Raw genomic sequence first — 16,721 nt, 5'->3', positions numbered from 1 at the left:
ACTTCATACTTGGAATGACTCTTGAATAAGAGGTTTTGTCGCACAATTTGTAAGTTGAAATTAATCAAATCTTACCTTCAGTCTATTATGTCACAAGAGAGATTGAGTGGTAGGCTATAATATCTATTGAAAAATATATTATTGGAAAATTTGATTAGCACATTTACATTTAAAAATGCAAGACGAGTAATATTTCAGTGATGCTATGAAATTTTAATTTTAAATTTATTTAGGTATTTTATTTGAGCTTCGAAATTCCATTCGCTTTGGACCTCTAAATTCACAGGGCCGGCCCTGGATACCAATGTAATAGTTTTTGAATATGATGTACAAGGTCCGGGTGGCTCTGGCAAAAACACTATCATGAGGAATGTTTACGACACTTGTTTACTATATGTCAAGAGTATAGCTAGGTCTCTATTCATTTGGTTGAAAAGGAACACTATATATAACGTCAAAGTGTATATAGCTAGAAAAGATACCATTACGGCATTACCGGCCGGCTGAAATGCAAATTGTGGTTGGAGTATATAATAGGCCTAATAGCATTTAGATTGGGTATTTTGCAAGATGATATATCATTAATTGTCCACTATGATATTTCACACACTCTTATCATTTTGTTGAAATGGCACTTTGCTAATTGGTATACAAACTCTTGGATATATATAAGAATTGACACCAACCGAGCTAATGGTTTTATTTTCTTAGGAAATTATGGGCTTATGGTAGTTTGCAAGATGCTCCTTCTTAAGAATATTTCTCAGCAATGTTCTGGAGGTGGGAGAAGAGCTCCACGGGTCTAGATAGCATGACCATGTGATCGGCACCATTGATCACTTTCACTTCATTTGGTGGATTATTCTTGATCATGAAATTTTGCACGTCTAAAACTATTGCATGGTCTTGACCAGCCACGATGAATATTCTCGGAACCGATCCATATTTCTCCTCAGTGAGTTTTATAAGATCGTAGTTGTATAGAGGAGAAAATCTCACCAATGACAACCCTAGTGTTAAATCCTGTCCATCAATAATACATTCACATGCATCAATCAAATGAAAGCTAATTAGATAAATTAAGTGTTGAATGCAATTAGGCACTCTATAATCAAGTGTTGAATGCAATTAGGCACTCTATAATCAAGACTAATTACCTGTGGAGATAGCTGGTACAAGCTTGCTGCCAAGACCCTAGGCCCAAAGCGAAAGGAGGTTGCAGAATTATTGGTCCCGTTATCATATCTATATTCAGAATCCATATAATTCAATCGTTTGTTTATCTGCACGTTTCCAACAAGTAATTCTTTTTAAACTAGCTATATCGCTACATTGGAGATAATATTAACAACGATTACAAGTTGGGCGGGGGTAATAATTCTCACTTTTGTTTTTGTTTGCATCGAGTTTAACATGCATCTTACTGATCAGTGATCACATTTTTAATAGATAATAATGAAAATAACAAATTAGATAAAATTATTGTACACCAAACACATCATTAATGGAGCCGACACCATGTAGGGTATGTCCGTATGTCAGACACATTCCTTCACAGATTATAGTGCCTATTTTATTTTTTTCAATTACTGTGCCTATTTTGTTTTTGTTTTCGATGAAAAAAGAAAAATTACAAAACAAAACTCCTATTTCAACCTTACTGATAGAGATCAAGATAAAAAACAGAAAGAACACTTGAGGAAAGCTTATCATGCAATATTGAACCTTATGATCAAGATATTTGCTAGAGTATCCGAAGTTAACTTCTCGTATATAATTAAGCCAATTCTTGAGGGAATGGTTAAATTTTTGAAGTACCATATATGCCATCACATTATACAAATATGGGAAAAACTCACAAACAGTACCTGAACTTCAAGCCACTAATAACTTTCGTACCTCAAGTTCAAAAAATATTAGATTGGTACCTGAACTTCTGACCCTGACCCAATATCAGTATCTGGGAACAGTAAAATCGTTAACGGAGTTAATTTTTAAAGGGTAAATCTGTCATTTCACTGTTCATCATCTCCAAAACTCTTCCATCTCTATGTGCAAACCCAGATTTTTCATTATCTTCTTCATACCTCACACACACAAACCCAAATCGACCAAAGGAGAGGTGAGAGGAGTTGGTGGTGGATGGGACGGTGGCTATTGAAGAAGTGAAAGGTTGGTTGATAGTGGTGATGAGGTATGAAGAAGAAGAAGAAGAAGAAGAAGAAGAAGAAATCTGGTATTGCAGAGAGAGGGGAGAGTTTTGGAGATGATGAACAGTGAAATGACAGATTTACCCTTCAAAAATTATCCCCGTTAACGATTTTACTGTTTCCAGGTACTGATATTGGGTCGGGGTCAGAAGTTCAGGTATCAATCTGATATTTTTTGAACTTGAGGTACGAAAGTTATTAGTGGCCGATGGTACGAAAGTTATTAGTGGCCGATAGGTCAAGTACAGTTTGTGAGATTTTCCCTACAAATATTAATAAATAAATTATTTATATATGTGGATAAGATAGTCAATAAACTATATCATATTTCAAAAAATTGCAATACATATCCCAGAAAAAAGGAGAAGGCTCCACAAAATTAGGAGAGAAATTCCTGTAATTTTTTAATTTAAAAAAGATAAAAAAAAAAAGCCAATTGACATGTGCGGAGCACATGTTAAAGGGCTAGTAATAATATAATTAAATTTTACAGCATCTCGAAGGTAATATAATCAGTACTAACCTTCTTTAGTCTCTTCGTCTGCTCGTCCAATTATTAGGCTAAGAATATGTATTGCTTGGTGATCGATATATAATAGATAGAGATGTAGGGTATTTATCAGTGTTCTAAAACTCGGCCGCCCAGGCCGCCTAGGCGCTGGGCGGCAGCTCTCCGACTCGAGTAGTGTTAAATCGGTAGGGTTGGGCGGGATGGAGTTGGGCGTCCGCCGAGGAGGCCTAGGCGGGCGACTGGGCTGTTGGGCGGTTGGGTGCTAGGCGGCCTGTCGTCGAATCTGGAGCTGTGATAAACCATGAATCTGTCACTAGACAAGCTAGTTAATCGATGCAACCAACGACGTAGATCTCGGTTATGATCCCCAAGGTTTCCCTGACAAGGAAAATCTCAAAATCGGATGAGACATTTGAAGAAGAACCTGTTGTTCCAGGTCGGGTTCTTGCCTCCGAGTTTGCCTATGTAATCTGTCGGATTCTCTTGCGGGTGTCCATGTAATCTGTTGGGTTTGTATTGAATAGGGAATGACAGAGCACTATTCACAGTAAGAATGAGCGAGTGATGAAGTGAGAGAGTTGCGATAATGGAAATCAAGCGAGCGCATGAGTTCTTCAGTAAATGGTAGATAGCCATGACGGTGGAGATAACAAAGGAGAGAGAGGATTGGAATGTCTCTCTGGACAGTGATGGAAATAATGCGTCCCTTTATTCTTGCTGGTGTTGAGAGAAAATTGCACACAGTGAGCGTAAATGTCACCCAACATAATTTCACTCGTATTCATTTAGTGAATAGAGTTTTTATTATTTTGGGTTCGACCCATTCAAGACAGAATGTGTCTCTTAATTACAATCCCTTGTTACAGGGAAACACCCTTTGATTCCATTTACGAAGAAACCAATTGATGGGATGTGTGTTTGTTTGTTTTTGCGGCTGCACCCGGATATTTGAATGGGTTGCCTACGTACCCTTGGAGAGGGATCAAGCCACTCGTAGTTCAAGAGTTCCAATGAGTGGATGACTCATTAGAGGCTTTTGATTTTGGAATTAGAGTAGTGTTTGGCACGAATTTGGTTTAAATGGACCAGGGATTCGATTTTGTGTTTAGAACGCGGTTGCATCTAGATAGATTTGGTTCTAGATTGCCTACATACCCTTTGCGGGATCAAACCACATGTAGTTCCGGCTTTTGGGATTTAAATGAGTAGATGACCCATTTATTTTGGATTTGTGTTTGAGAGATTTGAAAGGCTTAGAGCCTTTGAATTTTGTATGATTTGGGAATGATTTGATTTTCTGGTGCTGGGGGAATTTGACTGGAGTCAGTGATTCATTTGGGACTGGCTGAATTTGACTGGTGGAGTCAGGGATTCTGTTTGGAGTTGCGGTTGCATCTAGTGGGTCGCTAGACTGCCTACATACCCTGTGAAGGGATCAAACCACTGTAGTTCATCTGAATTGACTTTTTGGTTTTGTACCGACTTTTATGTTCGACGGATGTGTATAGTTTTTTTTTTTGAACCCGTCAAATAGACTTTTTGAGTGAGAACCCAATTTGGGAGAGTGTTCACCAATTTTGATTTAGACACTCATCATGCTGAGCTATGCAGTGAACTTTTGTTACTTCGCGGGAGCGATGGTGATCTGCTTCAAGTGAGTAATTGCTTTGGACACCCATCAAGACGAGCTTTGAGATTGGAGTCGAAGATTTGGTGTGGACCTTTGTAGAGTGGGCTTGCTTCCATTTTTTTGTAGGAGGCCCAACCGTGTTTGAGAATTGTCTGGCAAACTATTAAATTAATAGATATATTTATTTGATCAATAATCCATTAATTTAGAAGTTCACGTTTTGGTGTTAATTGCCCAGCAAACTTTCATAGCATGTACTTTTGGCCTTAGACTTGTTGTCTTGCTCAAAGACCAACACGGTAGATATCAAGTGGCATATTTAATATGAGATTCATAATTCCCATTTTAACATACTTGAAAGTAGTGGAGTTTGTCTCTAATCTGCGTGCTCCCTTCTTCAACTTGTTTTCACTAGAGAATTCCTTCTTGGTGGAGCGGTGGGCTTTCAATTTGCTTCTTCCGTTCTTTAATCACCAATTGTCTCTTGGATAAATGGACGCTTGTCCCATGATTTAGGTGGTGGGAGAAAAGCTTGTGCACGTCCAATTTTGCATGTTACAATTTTGTTTGGCAGCGAACTGAGTATCAGCGACAATCATGCATTTATTTGTCTCATATAGCCATGCAGCTTCGTCTGCCTCTTTTCATGACGATAATGCAAAAGTTGTTTTTTCATTTGCAAGCCTCAGAATCACTGGTAGAAGACATGATTTTGTTGCCAAAGTTTGTTGCCACGAATATCAATGACACAAGAGCTACAGTTCAAAGCTTGCTGCCTCGGGTCGTTGTCATTGCCTGTGTGGTTTTCATACCCTGATGCAGCGGTCCTTTGTCGGAAGAGCACAGTCATTTGTTGACGCAGCAGTCTTTCACCAGGAGGAGAGTACCATCATGGTCACTTTACTTTTAGGAGCAGCATTTTGATGATAACTTTGATGCAGGTGGAGCCGTAGCTTGGCGTTGAAACCCTGCACGGGGATCACTTTGGAGCAGCTTCCCCACTGTTGTGAACTAGGGAACTTTTCAGGACCGTACTTGACGTGAACTGGCAGCCACCAAGCATTCACCTGACATACTTATTTTTGCCACCCATATGCAGGACGCACCGCGATACAGGCATAAAAAACAAGTATGGTGAACCCCCTTGAACTTGAAGCTTGCTTCCGCCACCTATACGCAGGACGCACCGCAGTATAGGCATCGAAAGCAAGTGCAGCATGAGGTGACACCACGGCTGTGAATGAGGGCTTGATGTCGACTTTGTGTCTTGCCCGGAAGCCGTTGGTGAGATTTGTGATGATGACAGCAACGAGGGACTCTTGGAGAGAGAGGATAGACCATCAACTTCTTGTTTGGAGTGCTCATAGTCTTACATGATCATCTATTTAGCTTTCTGTAATCATATAATGTAGAACAAAGAGAACACTTGAGTGAAAATGATAATTGACAGCATATAGAAGAAATTATACCCACTGCTCTATGTTTGTAGCTTCTCGTGGTCTTTTCTTAGCTTCGAATTATTCTTCTCTTCTTCCCTTCCTCTTCTTTCTCTGCTCCTGCGTTTTTTCCCCTCTACACTCTCTCTCTCTCTCTTTTTCTTCTCTCGTTGCCTCTCTTTTTGTTTTGCTGCTCCCCAGTCTTTTTCTGCTTCTACTCTCTAGCCTTTTCTGCTCCTTTCTTGTAACTTTGCTGCCCCTCTGCTTCAGTTTAAGGCTCTATTTATAGAGCAAACAAACATATGGGATAGAGATGAGATTACTGCGGTTTGAATTTTGAAATCATTTGTTATTCAAAATCAAACCCAATTGCTTTCACCATGCCAAACTCCTTTATCTTCGTGGCTTTCATAGCATTTGACTTTAGAAGATGATATAGTTGATAGATAGCTCCTTTAAAAATTTGAATTAGATCTTATCATGATCATGAATTCAACTACCAACACCTTGATACGTGTATGAATGAGAAGATATGCCTCATTCTTTGGCATTCAACCATATTGACTCCATATGTATATATATATATATATATATATATATATATATATATATATATATATATATATATATATATACAGTCCTTCTTACTACCTTAGCTAAGGAACGGATTTCCATATTATGGCTACTTTTCGATCACATATTCACATCTTAACCGTTCAGTTTTTACGTCCTAATGGATAGATCACTTTCAGCGAAATTGATGATCGTTAAGGTATCGAACTCGATTAAATCAATGAACGAACCAAATCTGTCCAACCAGAACCGTTCGTATTCATAATTGTAAATCGCAGTTTTGAATGCCTTAACGATCATCAATTTGGCTGAAAATTTGCAAAGATGATCTATACATTAGGACCTAAAAACTGAACGGTTAAGATTTGAATATGCGATCAAAAAGTGGTCAAAATGTGGAAATCTGTTCCATAAGCTAAGGTAAGGATATCCAAAATATGGAAGGCCTGTATATATATATATGTATATATTTATTTGTGTGTGCGCGTATATATGTATATGTATATGCTTGTGAGTTAGATGATCAATACTGCAAGATTTTAACTTTTAAGTTTCAACTTCATTAATTGGAATATACAAAGTAATATATGACTCATGAAAAATAACATGTTGCTAGCGTACGGTTAATATACATATATATATATATATATTTGATATTAAGGAGAATAATTTTCACCACCTAAGCTTTTTATGGTTGTGAATAATAAATATTTTTTACATGCATGCTGTGCACCAGAAATGTTGTTCAGTTACATGATAATTCTCATGTGTTTTTTTTTTTTTCTTCCTTTTTCTTTTTTCTCCTAGCCTTTAGGAGTACTTCTCAGCAATTTGTAGGAGGTTGGAGAAAAGCTCGAGTGGTCTGGAGAACATGACCATGTGATCAGAACCATTTATCACTTTGACTTCATCCGGAGGATTTTTGTTGATCATCAACATTGCAAGATCCACCTTTATTGCATGGTCTTGGTCGCACAAAATGTATACTTTACGAACCGATCCATATCTATGCTCTGTGAATTTCAGTTCTTCTGTAATAAGAGGGGCAAATCTCACCAGTGTGACCGCTAGTGTTAAATCCTGTCCGTGTATAAAATACATCACCACCCAACCAAGTAAAAATGAAAATGTTAACAATACTATATATAGCATGTACTGTTGAAGGAATATCGATTTAGTGTGCCTTATCAAACTAGGAGTAGCAATAGGAGAGAATGTTCTAGATTTCCCAATCCTACATGGATTGGTATTCCTTGTAACATTAGAACTAGTACTTTGTAATCCCTATATATAGAGCTCCTATTCTCAATATATAGGGATTACACCTGCGCCTCACGGCGCCTTCCCCTTTCAAGTCCGGCCACCACTAGCCGGCGCCGCCATCCCCTTGCGGCTCAAGGGTGGCTTTGACGCCCCCTCTGCTCCTCTGACTCGAATTTCTACTTCTAAAGTCCATTGTGACTTCATGGCTCAACCAAACTCCTCATTGGTTGTTTCTAAAGCCCATCATTCGTTCTGCAAAGCCTGCTCTTTAGAAAAGTTAGGATCGAGACCATCCTATGCAAAGGACACCAAAGAAAATATACCATTCTTGCAAAGAATCCAAGGTGATATTTGTGGACCTATTCAACCATCATGCGGACCATTTCGATATTTTATGGTATTGGTTGATGCATCGACACGCTGGTCACATGTCATGCTATTGTCCACAAGGAACGCTGCATTTGCTAAACTCCTAGCACAAATAATTAAGTTAAGGCTCACCACCCTGATCATCCTATTAGGTCTATAAGATTAGACAATGCTGGAGAGTTTACATCAAAGACTTTTGATGGTTATTGCATGTCCATTGGGATTGATGTTGAACATCCTGTTCCTCATGTTCATACCCAAAATGGTCTCGCAGAAGCCACCATTAAACGACTACAAATGGTTGCTCGAGCATTGGTGATGCGCACCAATCTCCCTATTTCTGCTTGGGGCTATGCAATATTGCATGCAGCTATGCTTATTCGTCTGAGGCCTACTGCCACTCAACCCTTTTCTGCGTCCCAGATGGTGACTGGGTATGAGCCCAATGTCTCACACTTACGCATATTTGGGTGCGCAGTTTATGTGCCAATTGCGCCTCCACAGTGCACCAAAATGGGTCCTCAACGACGATTAGGCGTTTACGTTGGTTATGATTCTCCAACGATTATCCGCTACATAGAACCCTTGACAGGCGATCTCTTTACCGCTAGATTTGCGGATTGTCACTTCGATGAGACAGTCTTCCCGTCGTTAGGGGGAGATAAGAACATCAATGTTCAACAGGAACGACAGGAATTGTCGTGGTCTGTCCCCACTCTGTCTCATCTTGATCCCCGAACCGCACAGTCCAAAATTGAAGTGCGGAGAATCCTCGATCTTCAGAACGTAGCAGAATCGATGCCTGATGCGTTTTCTGATATCGCTAAAGTGACGAGATCACACATACCTGCTGCAAACGTGCCTGCAAGGATTGATGTCCCTAAAAGTAGAGGACATGACGCCAACTCAAGAATGCATGAGCATGGCGCCAACGTCCCATCTCTCAATGATGGTGACGTTATGGCTAGGCCCACGGCTCCCGCCAGGAAGCGCGGGAGGCCCATAGGTTCGATGGATTCTCGCCCAAGAAAGAAAGCGAGTTTGGCACAAAATAATCCATTAATCATCGATATAAATAATCCATCTCATGAGAATATTCCGGATTATGGTTATGTCCAAGAGACATCATTGGGGGACGCTCCAATGTCAGAACCAACTCCAGAGAATAGAGAGATCTCCATAAATTACACTAGTGTACATGAGATGATGGATAGAAATTCTATGGCGATTGATGATACATTTGCATATCATATTGCGAAAGGGATTATAGAATATGATGATATCGAACCTTGCTCTGTTGAAGAATGTCAACGAAGAGCAGATTGGCCTAAATGGAAAGATGCGATCCAGGTTGAATCGGATTCACTAACAAAGAGACAGGTATTTGGGCCTGTAACGCAGACACCCCCAAGTGTAAAGCCTGTTGGCCATAAATGGGTTTTTGTTAGAAAGCGTAATGAGAAAAATGAGGTGGTAAGATATAAAGCCCGCCTTGTGGCGCAAGGTTTCTCACAACGCCCTGGAATCGACTACGAGGAGACATATTCTCCCGTAATGGACGTTATAACGTTCCGCTACCTTGTCAGTTTGGTAGTTTCCGAAAAACTTGACATGCAGCTTATGGATGTGGTTACAGCATATCTCTATGGGGATCTAGATTCAGAGATATATATGAAGGTTCCAGATGGACTTCAATTACCCAAATCAAGTGGCTCTAAACCACGGAGCGTGTTTTCAATAAGATTAAAACGCTCACTATATGGATTAAAACAATCTGGACGGATGTGGTATAACCGTCTAAGTGACTACTTGATTGGTAAGGGATATATTAACAATGAAATATGCCCATGCGTGTTCATTAAAAGAACAAGTTCCGGATTTGCAATCGTAGCAGTTTATGTCGATGACATGAACCTAATTGGAACTCTAGATGAGTTAAAGGAAACTGCTAATTACTTGAAATCCGAATTTGAGATGAAAGATCTTGGGAAAACACGGTTTTGTCTCGGTTTAGAACTCGAGCACCGTAGTGATGGGATTATGATCCATCAGTCTGCATATACTCAGAAGGTCCTAAGGCGCTTTAATGAAGATAAAGCGAAGCCTGCAAGTACTCCCATGATCGGCCGTAGTCTTGAGCCCGGAAAAGATCCGTTTCGTCCAAGGGATGAGGACGAAGAACCCTTAGAGGCCGAAGTGCCCTATTTGAGTGCAATAGGCGCATTATTGTACTTAGCTCAATGCACAAGACCGGATATCTCATTCGCAGTGAACTTGTTAGCTCGACACAGCTCTGCGCCAACACGCCGCCATTGGATTGGTGTAAAGACCATCTTTCGATACCTAAGAGGTACGATTGATATGGGCCTATTCTATCCCTACAGAGAGAAAAGGAATGACGGAAAATTGGGATCGGACCCCAAAAGGCAAAACGCCCCCGTCCATGGAATGGCCGCCGGCCATGTTACTGCCGCCGGCGCCGCCGCCGCTCATGGTGGCCGGCGTCCTCCTATCTCCCTCCATCAAAACGAAAATGATGTCTTGATGGGTTTTGCTGATGCAGGGTACCTCTCTGACCCTCACAAAGGTCGCTCCCAAACTGGTTATGTCTTTACCATGGGAAGCACTGCGATATCTTGGAGGTCTACGAAACAGACCCTTGTTGCTACTTCCTCGAATCATGCAGAGATTATTGCTCTACATGAAGCCGTTCGTGAATGTATATGGCTAAGGTCTGTGATTCAACATATTCAAGGAAGTTGTGGTTTGAAGTCTACCACAGATGAACCTACATGCATTTATGAGGATAATACAGCTTGTATTGAACAAATGAAGTTAGGTTTCATCAAAGGCGACAAACACCTAGCATATATCGCCTAAGTTCTTTTATAATCAGCAACAACAATCACTTCGAAAGATTGAAGTGAATCAAATCCGATCAGAGGATAATGTAGCGGACTTATTCACTAAGTCGTTATCTAAATCCACATTCGAGAAACATGTGAAGAGCATCGGATTGAGAAAGTTATCCGAACTCCCACGATTGTAGCAATCAGGGGGAGATATCGACATCAGGGGGAGTTATGATGTCTACATGTTCGATCTCGAAGAGTGAAGGACGTGTTGTGCTCTTTTTGTCCTTCGACCAGGGTTATTTTTATCCCACAGGGTTTTTGTTACCTGGCAAGGTTTTTAACGAGGCAACGGATGAAGCGTCACCACCAAGTTTGAAGCGGCACAAGGGGGAGTGTTGAAGGAATATCGATTTAGTGTGCCTTATCAAACTAGGAGTAGCAATAGGAGAGAATGTTCTAGATTTCCCAATCCTACATGGATTGGTATTCCTTGTAACATTAGAACTAGTACTTTGTAATCCCTATATATAGAGCTCCTATTCTCAATAATAATACACACTTCTCTCATCAATCTCTCTCAATACCAATATACTTAAACATGTACTATTTTTTTTTTTTTTGAGAAGATATATAGCATGTACTAGTGTAGATACTTTCTCACTTTATTTTTCCTTTTCCAGCTATTCACTGGTGACAATATGTACGTGGCATATGTTATACATTCACCTTAATACTAACAACTTTCACATTTTTCGATAGATTAATTTACCTCTGGTGGCGATAGCTGGTAGAACGATGAGGTTAGCACCTTCGGCCCCAAGAGTGCCGAGGTTGCTGGTTTCGTGGCGCCATCATCAAATCTATATTGAGAGTCCATAAAATCCAAATGACTGCTAATCTGTGCATTAATTTTTCAAAAAAATTTATTCGTTAGTAAACTAATCAGTAATCACTATGATGGGTTTATTGATTAAAGCACGTGTGTACCTCTTGAAGTATAGTCAACAAACTGATATCAGGACCAGGCATGGCAGCGGTGGCAAAAACCGCAACAGAAATTTTCTGAGGGAACCTCTCCATGGCAATAGATAAGGCTACTCCACCCAAGCTGTGGCCAACCAGAACAACCCTCTCCTTTGGCGGGAGAGACTCCATGAAATTCGTCAACGGTTCAACGTAAACCGCGAAAGAACGAACTTGTTGTATCTGAGTTGGGTCAATTCCAGATGCTGCAAGGTCCAGAGTGGTAACGTTGTGGCCTGACTGTTTCAGCAGAGTTGCCACCTTGTACCAACACCATGCCCCGTGACTGGCTCCGTGAACCAGCACGAAATGCTTCTTGGCGACCGGGTTTTGGGTAGGGTTGTAAGAATGGGGTGGAGATGGGGATGATGAGGTACAGATTGGTAATAAGCAAAGAAATAACACAAACAGCATAAAATGCTTCTCTCTCATCCTCATAACAATCTGCTCCATTACTAATTATTCTTGCCTTGAATTGTTCTACCTCGTGTTTGTTTTATACTCGAGTCTCTAGATATAGTCTAAATTAAATACACGGCTTCAAATCTTCTGTCTCCATTTCCTTATCCCCTTCTCTGTCTTCCTATAAAATTCTGACACTTGGCATTCGTTGCCTACTCAGCCTAACCATCTTTTATCAGCCTACTAATCTCGTTAAACTCTAACTCAACCCTAACTCAACATCTCTAAATTAAAAATATAAATTTATATTTACAAAAAATACAGTGAATACCAGACGTCGACCAAAACACTAAACCAATGACTCTTCTTCTTCTTTTTCTTCTTCGTTTGTCTGGGTGGCTTGTCTGGAACTCTTCTTCAAAAATGCCATAGCTATAATCAGAAGACGATCATGAGTACTACGTCAAACCTCATCATGATTTGAAACCAATTGATCGCATATTGGTATACTTGTTGTGGGGGAATATGATATCATATTCCCCCACAACAAGTATCGTGTTGCGATATAACCAAGGACCCCCATGCAGAATTCGATTGCGCACAGACTCATTCTCAAATTGAAACACGAATCGCTCACCTGCATCTTGAATGGTAAGGCCTGATCTGAGATGCCAGATCTTGGAGATGGTACCCTTGAAACCTGGAAAGCCCGCTTTCGGTGCCAACAATCTTCCCACCATGTACCAATGGTTATCCTGAAACGCTGCCGCCCCTGCATCCCCGAGGGCCACAAGAGTCAAGTCCGCCTGCCGCAACGCTGCCACATAATCATTCCCAAGACCGGCCATCGAATGAGGAGAGAGATCAGATGAAAACAGATGAAGTTTTGGAAATTTGATCGATGTGAGGGTGCACCGAGAAACCCTAGCTGCAGAGACGGCTAAGTCATGATTTCGCTTCTATATGAAAAGAGGCCTTTTAATCTTTGTTATAGAAGTTGTAACTACTTCACATACAACTTGTTATTGCTGCTTTTTGAACTAAATTACAAATGTTACTACAATGTGTTATCATATAGGTAAATTAACCATTATATTTTGACCAAAACCACGTATGTCCTCATTGGTGTAATGAAGTTCTCCCTTGCGTAATTAAAGTAATATATTGTGTAATTTCCGTTGTTGAAGTTATAATTACTTTCAGTCCACGTAATTTACCACAAACTACAACAATTGATATAAAAACGATACTTTTTGGTACCAATTGATATAAAAACGATACTTTCTGAAAATTTGTAGGTACCAAAAAGTGCATTTCGTAATTGTTTGGGTACCATTTGAGGATTTTACCCTTGTAGTAATTACTCCACCTACAACCTATGTACTAGTTTTAGTAGTTTATGGATAATTTAACAAGTGTGACAACAAATTTATTGTCAGAGTGGTAAATCTTCATGTTTTTATCATTAATGAAATTATCACTTCAATGACCATGCATTTTACCATAATCCATGTCAATTGATGTAAAAGCGGTAATTTTTGTTCTATTTGTAGTAATTACTCCACCTAAACTAATGTACTAGTTTATGGATAATTTAACAAGTGTGATAACAAATTTGTTGTCACAATGGTAAATCTTTATGTTTTTATCATTAATGAAATGATTACTACAATGACTACACATTTTTACCACGACCCCCAACAATTGATGTAAAAGTGCTCACTTTTGTTCTATTTGTAGTAATTACTTCAAAAACTGCATCATTTTACAAGATAATCAACCATTTTACAATTCTGACAATAATTGTGTTGTGAACATGGTAAATTTAATATTAGACCAAAAGATATGTAAGTACTTTATAGGGAAAATGGTCCGTCGGTACCTGAACTTTTCTTCCTTATAACTTTTGGTACCTGAACTTCAAAAAATATCACTTTGGTACCTGAGATTCTTTGCCCGACCGATGATTGGTACATATTGCCGTTACCTCTGTTACTGAACTTGCCAGCGTACACGTACGGGTACTGATGAGGACCACCCAAATTCAAGAATTCAAAACCCTATCAAAGATTAGTCGTAACTAAGAAAATTGGTGAGGAAGAAATGAAGGATTTGATTTCCTCCAAGTATGAAAGCAAGACCAGAGAAAATGCAGGCTTAGGAAAGATTGTGATGAAAATGAAAAATATGAGAGTGAAGCATTTTGCTTTGCCATTTCTTGTGCTTCTTTGCTTGGCGAGAATCTGTAGCAATAGTCTTACAGCTGATCACCATCCAGACCAAATTCTCTTTGGGAAGAAGCATTTTGTGCTGGTTCATTGAGCCGGTCACGGAGCGTGGTGTTGGTATAAGTTGGCAACTCTATTGACCTCCACAGGTCACAATGTTACAACACTAGACCTTGCAGCATCTGGGATCAACCAGATCCAGGTAGAGCAAGTTCATTTGTTCTCCGAGTACGTTGAGCCATTGATCAGTTTTCTGGGGTTTCTTACACCAAAGGAGAGGGTTATCCTGGTTGGCCACAGCTTGGGTGATATCAATTGCCATGGATAGGTTCCCTGAGAAAATTGCTGCTGCTGTATATGCCACTGCTGTGATGCCAGGTCCTGATCTTAGTTACTTGACTATACATGATAAGGTAATGACTTCCACAATCACAAACGCATACACTTTATTTTTCGTATATTAAGGGTGAATATTTACAGAGACCATATCTTTGTAAACTACAGAGCTTAAGGAAAGATGGGATGCTAAGCAAATGTCATCGTACCAGCTATCGCCAGCAGAGGTAACCTTAAAATGTTAAAAATTGTTTTGATTACAATTGGAGTTATTCATCTTCACTAGTCGATTTAAAATTTAAAATTTCAGTTGGATATGTGTAATTTCTGGATTTTAAAACAAGGAAGAATGCTTCCTTGCATGCAAGTAACCAAGTATTTTTCATCACATTTTCTTAAAACATGGCTGAAAAAGAAATTACTACCCAGTATATATCCACCATGATCCAGGTGGAATTTTCAATTGGTCAGCTAATACATTTCCTGTTTAATTTTGATCTTCTTTGGTTGTTGATGAATCAATGAACAGGATCTAACACTAGCATTGTCATAATGTCATTGCTGAGACCTTCCCCAACATTTAATGAAGATATAAAACTCACCGACGAGAAATACGGATTGGTTCCAAGAGTGTTCATCGTGTGCGACCAAGACCTTACAATAGAGGAGGAAATACAAATGTGGATGATCAGGGAGAACCCACCAAATGAAGTAAAAGTGATAAATGGTTCCGATCACATGGTCATGTTCTCTAGACCACTGGAGCTGTTCTCCAACCTCCTCAAGATTGCTGAGAAATATTCATAAATAGATCATGAGTACCTGATAATTATTTACTAGCTAGAAGCCTAACAAGCTCATCACCATGGTTGTGGAGTTACGTCAAGCTATGAAAGTGTTGGACTGTTGGTCCCCAGTCCTTGTCCTCAATTTTACTAGTAAGAGTTGAAGATTGAAGAAGATGACTTTGCTACCTAGGCGGCTAGGCGGCTGCTAATCTCCAAGGCTGACTTTTTTTTTTTTTTGAATAAGTTACTATTGCCTTCATCATCGATCACATCAGCAGTTAATTCAATAATCAACATTAATCTATCTTTCTTTGATTAACCATTGAAAACTGGTGAGGAAGAAATAATAGACTTGGATTCCTCTGAGTATAAAAGTAACACAAGACCAATGCATCATTTTGTTCTGGTTCATGGTTCTGGCCACGGAGCATGGCATTGGTATAACTGTATAAGTTGGCAACTCTAAGGCTTCCTCTGTCAAACAGAAAAGCAAAGGAGAGAGAGGGCCCCCTGACGAACTCCTCTACCACAAGAAAAGTAACCAAATGATCACCCATTAACTAGAAACGATAATTTGGCTGATTGTAAAAAACTGATGACCCACGAAACAAAAACTTGATGGAATCCGAAAGCTTGAAGAACATGAACTAGAAAATCCCATGAAAGAGTATCAAAAGCCTTGGTGATTTCAACTTTTATTGCCACATTGCCCGTAAGTTGAAACACTCCAAGCTAGCAAGAATACAATCTGCAATATTGCGCCCCTTAACAAATGCATGTTGTTGAGGAGAAATAATTAGAAGCAATAAAACCAATTGAGGGCAACATAGTGGGAAAACTGTGTTATTTGTTATGATGATGTTTATCTTTAGTAGAGTTATCTTTCCATTATGTCACCGCTTTGTCAAAGCAAATAGAGTAGCCAATGATGCACTATTTGCTAACTGGTGCATGTTAGAATACATTACTTTTTGTAAGTTGGGGTTCAGGCTCTATGCCCCCTCCCCCCTTTGTATTCTATGGTTTCATTAATCAAGGCCATGGGCTTGAGGGCAGCCACACCGGCCATCTTTTCAAAAAAAAAAAAAAAAACCAAT

The 16,721-nt window shown here is 39.6% G+C and overlaps 1 protein-coding gene and 1 pseudogene across 2 annotated transcripts; one reads left to right on the top strand and one right to left on the bottom strand.

Annotated features, from left to right (window-relative positions):
* Positions 1 to 583: 583 nt before the first annotated feature.
* LOC133719904 (methyl jasmonate esterase 1-like) lies at positions 584 to 12,370 on the bottom strand. 2 transcript variants are annotated; one of them, XM_062146097.1, is made up of 4 exons: positions 11,835 to 12,370; positions 11,617 to 11,745; positions 1,158 to 1,283; positions 584 to 1,023 (listed from the first exon to the last, which is right to left on the bottom strand). In XM_062146097.1, the coding sequence occupies exons 1-4, from the start codon at positions 12,321 to 12,323 to the stop codon at positions 751 to 753; spliced, it is 1,017 nt and encodes a 338-aa protein (XP_062002081.1). In that variant the 5' UTR covers positions 12,324 to 12,370; the 3' UTR covers positions 584 to 750. The 2 variants fall into 2 exon arrangements, with proteins under 2 accessions (XP_062002081.1, XP_062002087.1); XM_062146103.1 differs by lacking the exons at positions 584 to 1,023; positions 1,158 to 1,283 and adding an exon at positions 6,984 to 7,440 and having other exon boundaries at positions 11,835 to 12,367.
* A 2,005-nt stretch (positions 12,371 to 14,375) lies between these two features.
* Positions 14,376 to 15,655, top strand: LOC133708887 (methyl jasmonate esterase 1-like; annotated as a pseudogene).
* The last annotated feature ends 1,066 nt before the right edge of the window (positions 15,656 to 16,721 follow it).

The sequence above is a fragment of the Rosa rugosa genome, chromosome 1 (genome assembly GCF_958449725.1).
Source record: "Rosa rugosa chromosome 1, drRosRugo1.1, whole genome shotgun sequence".
NCBI lineage: Eukaryota > Viridiplantae > Streptophyta > Magnoliopsida > Rosales > Rosaceae > Rosa > Rosa rugosa.
The sequence above is the reverse complement of the archived record's forward strand: the minus strand, read 5'-3'. Positions and strand labels throughout refer to the sequence as shown.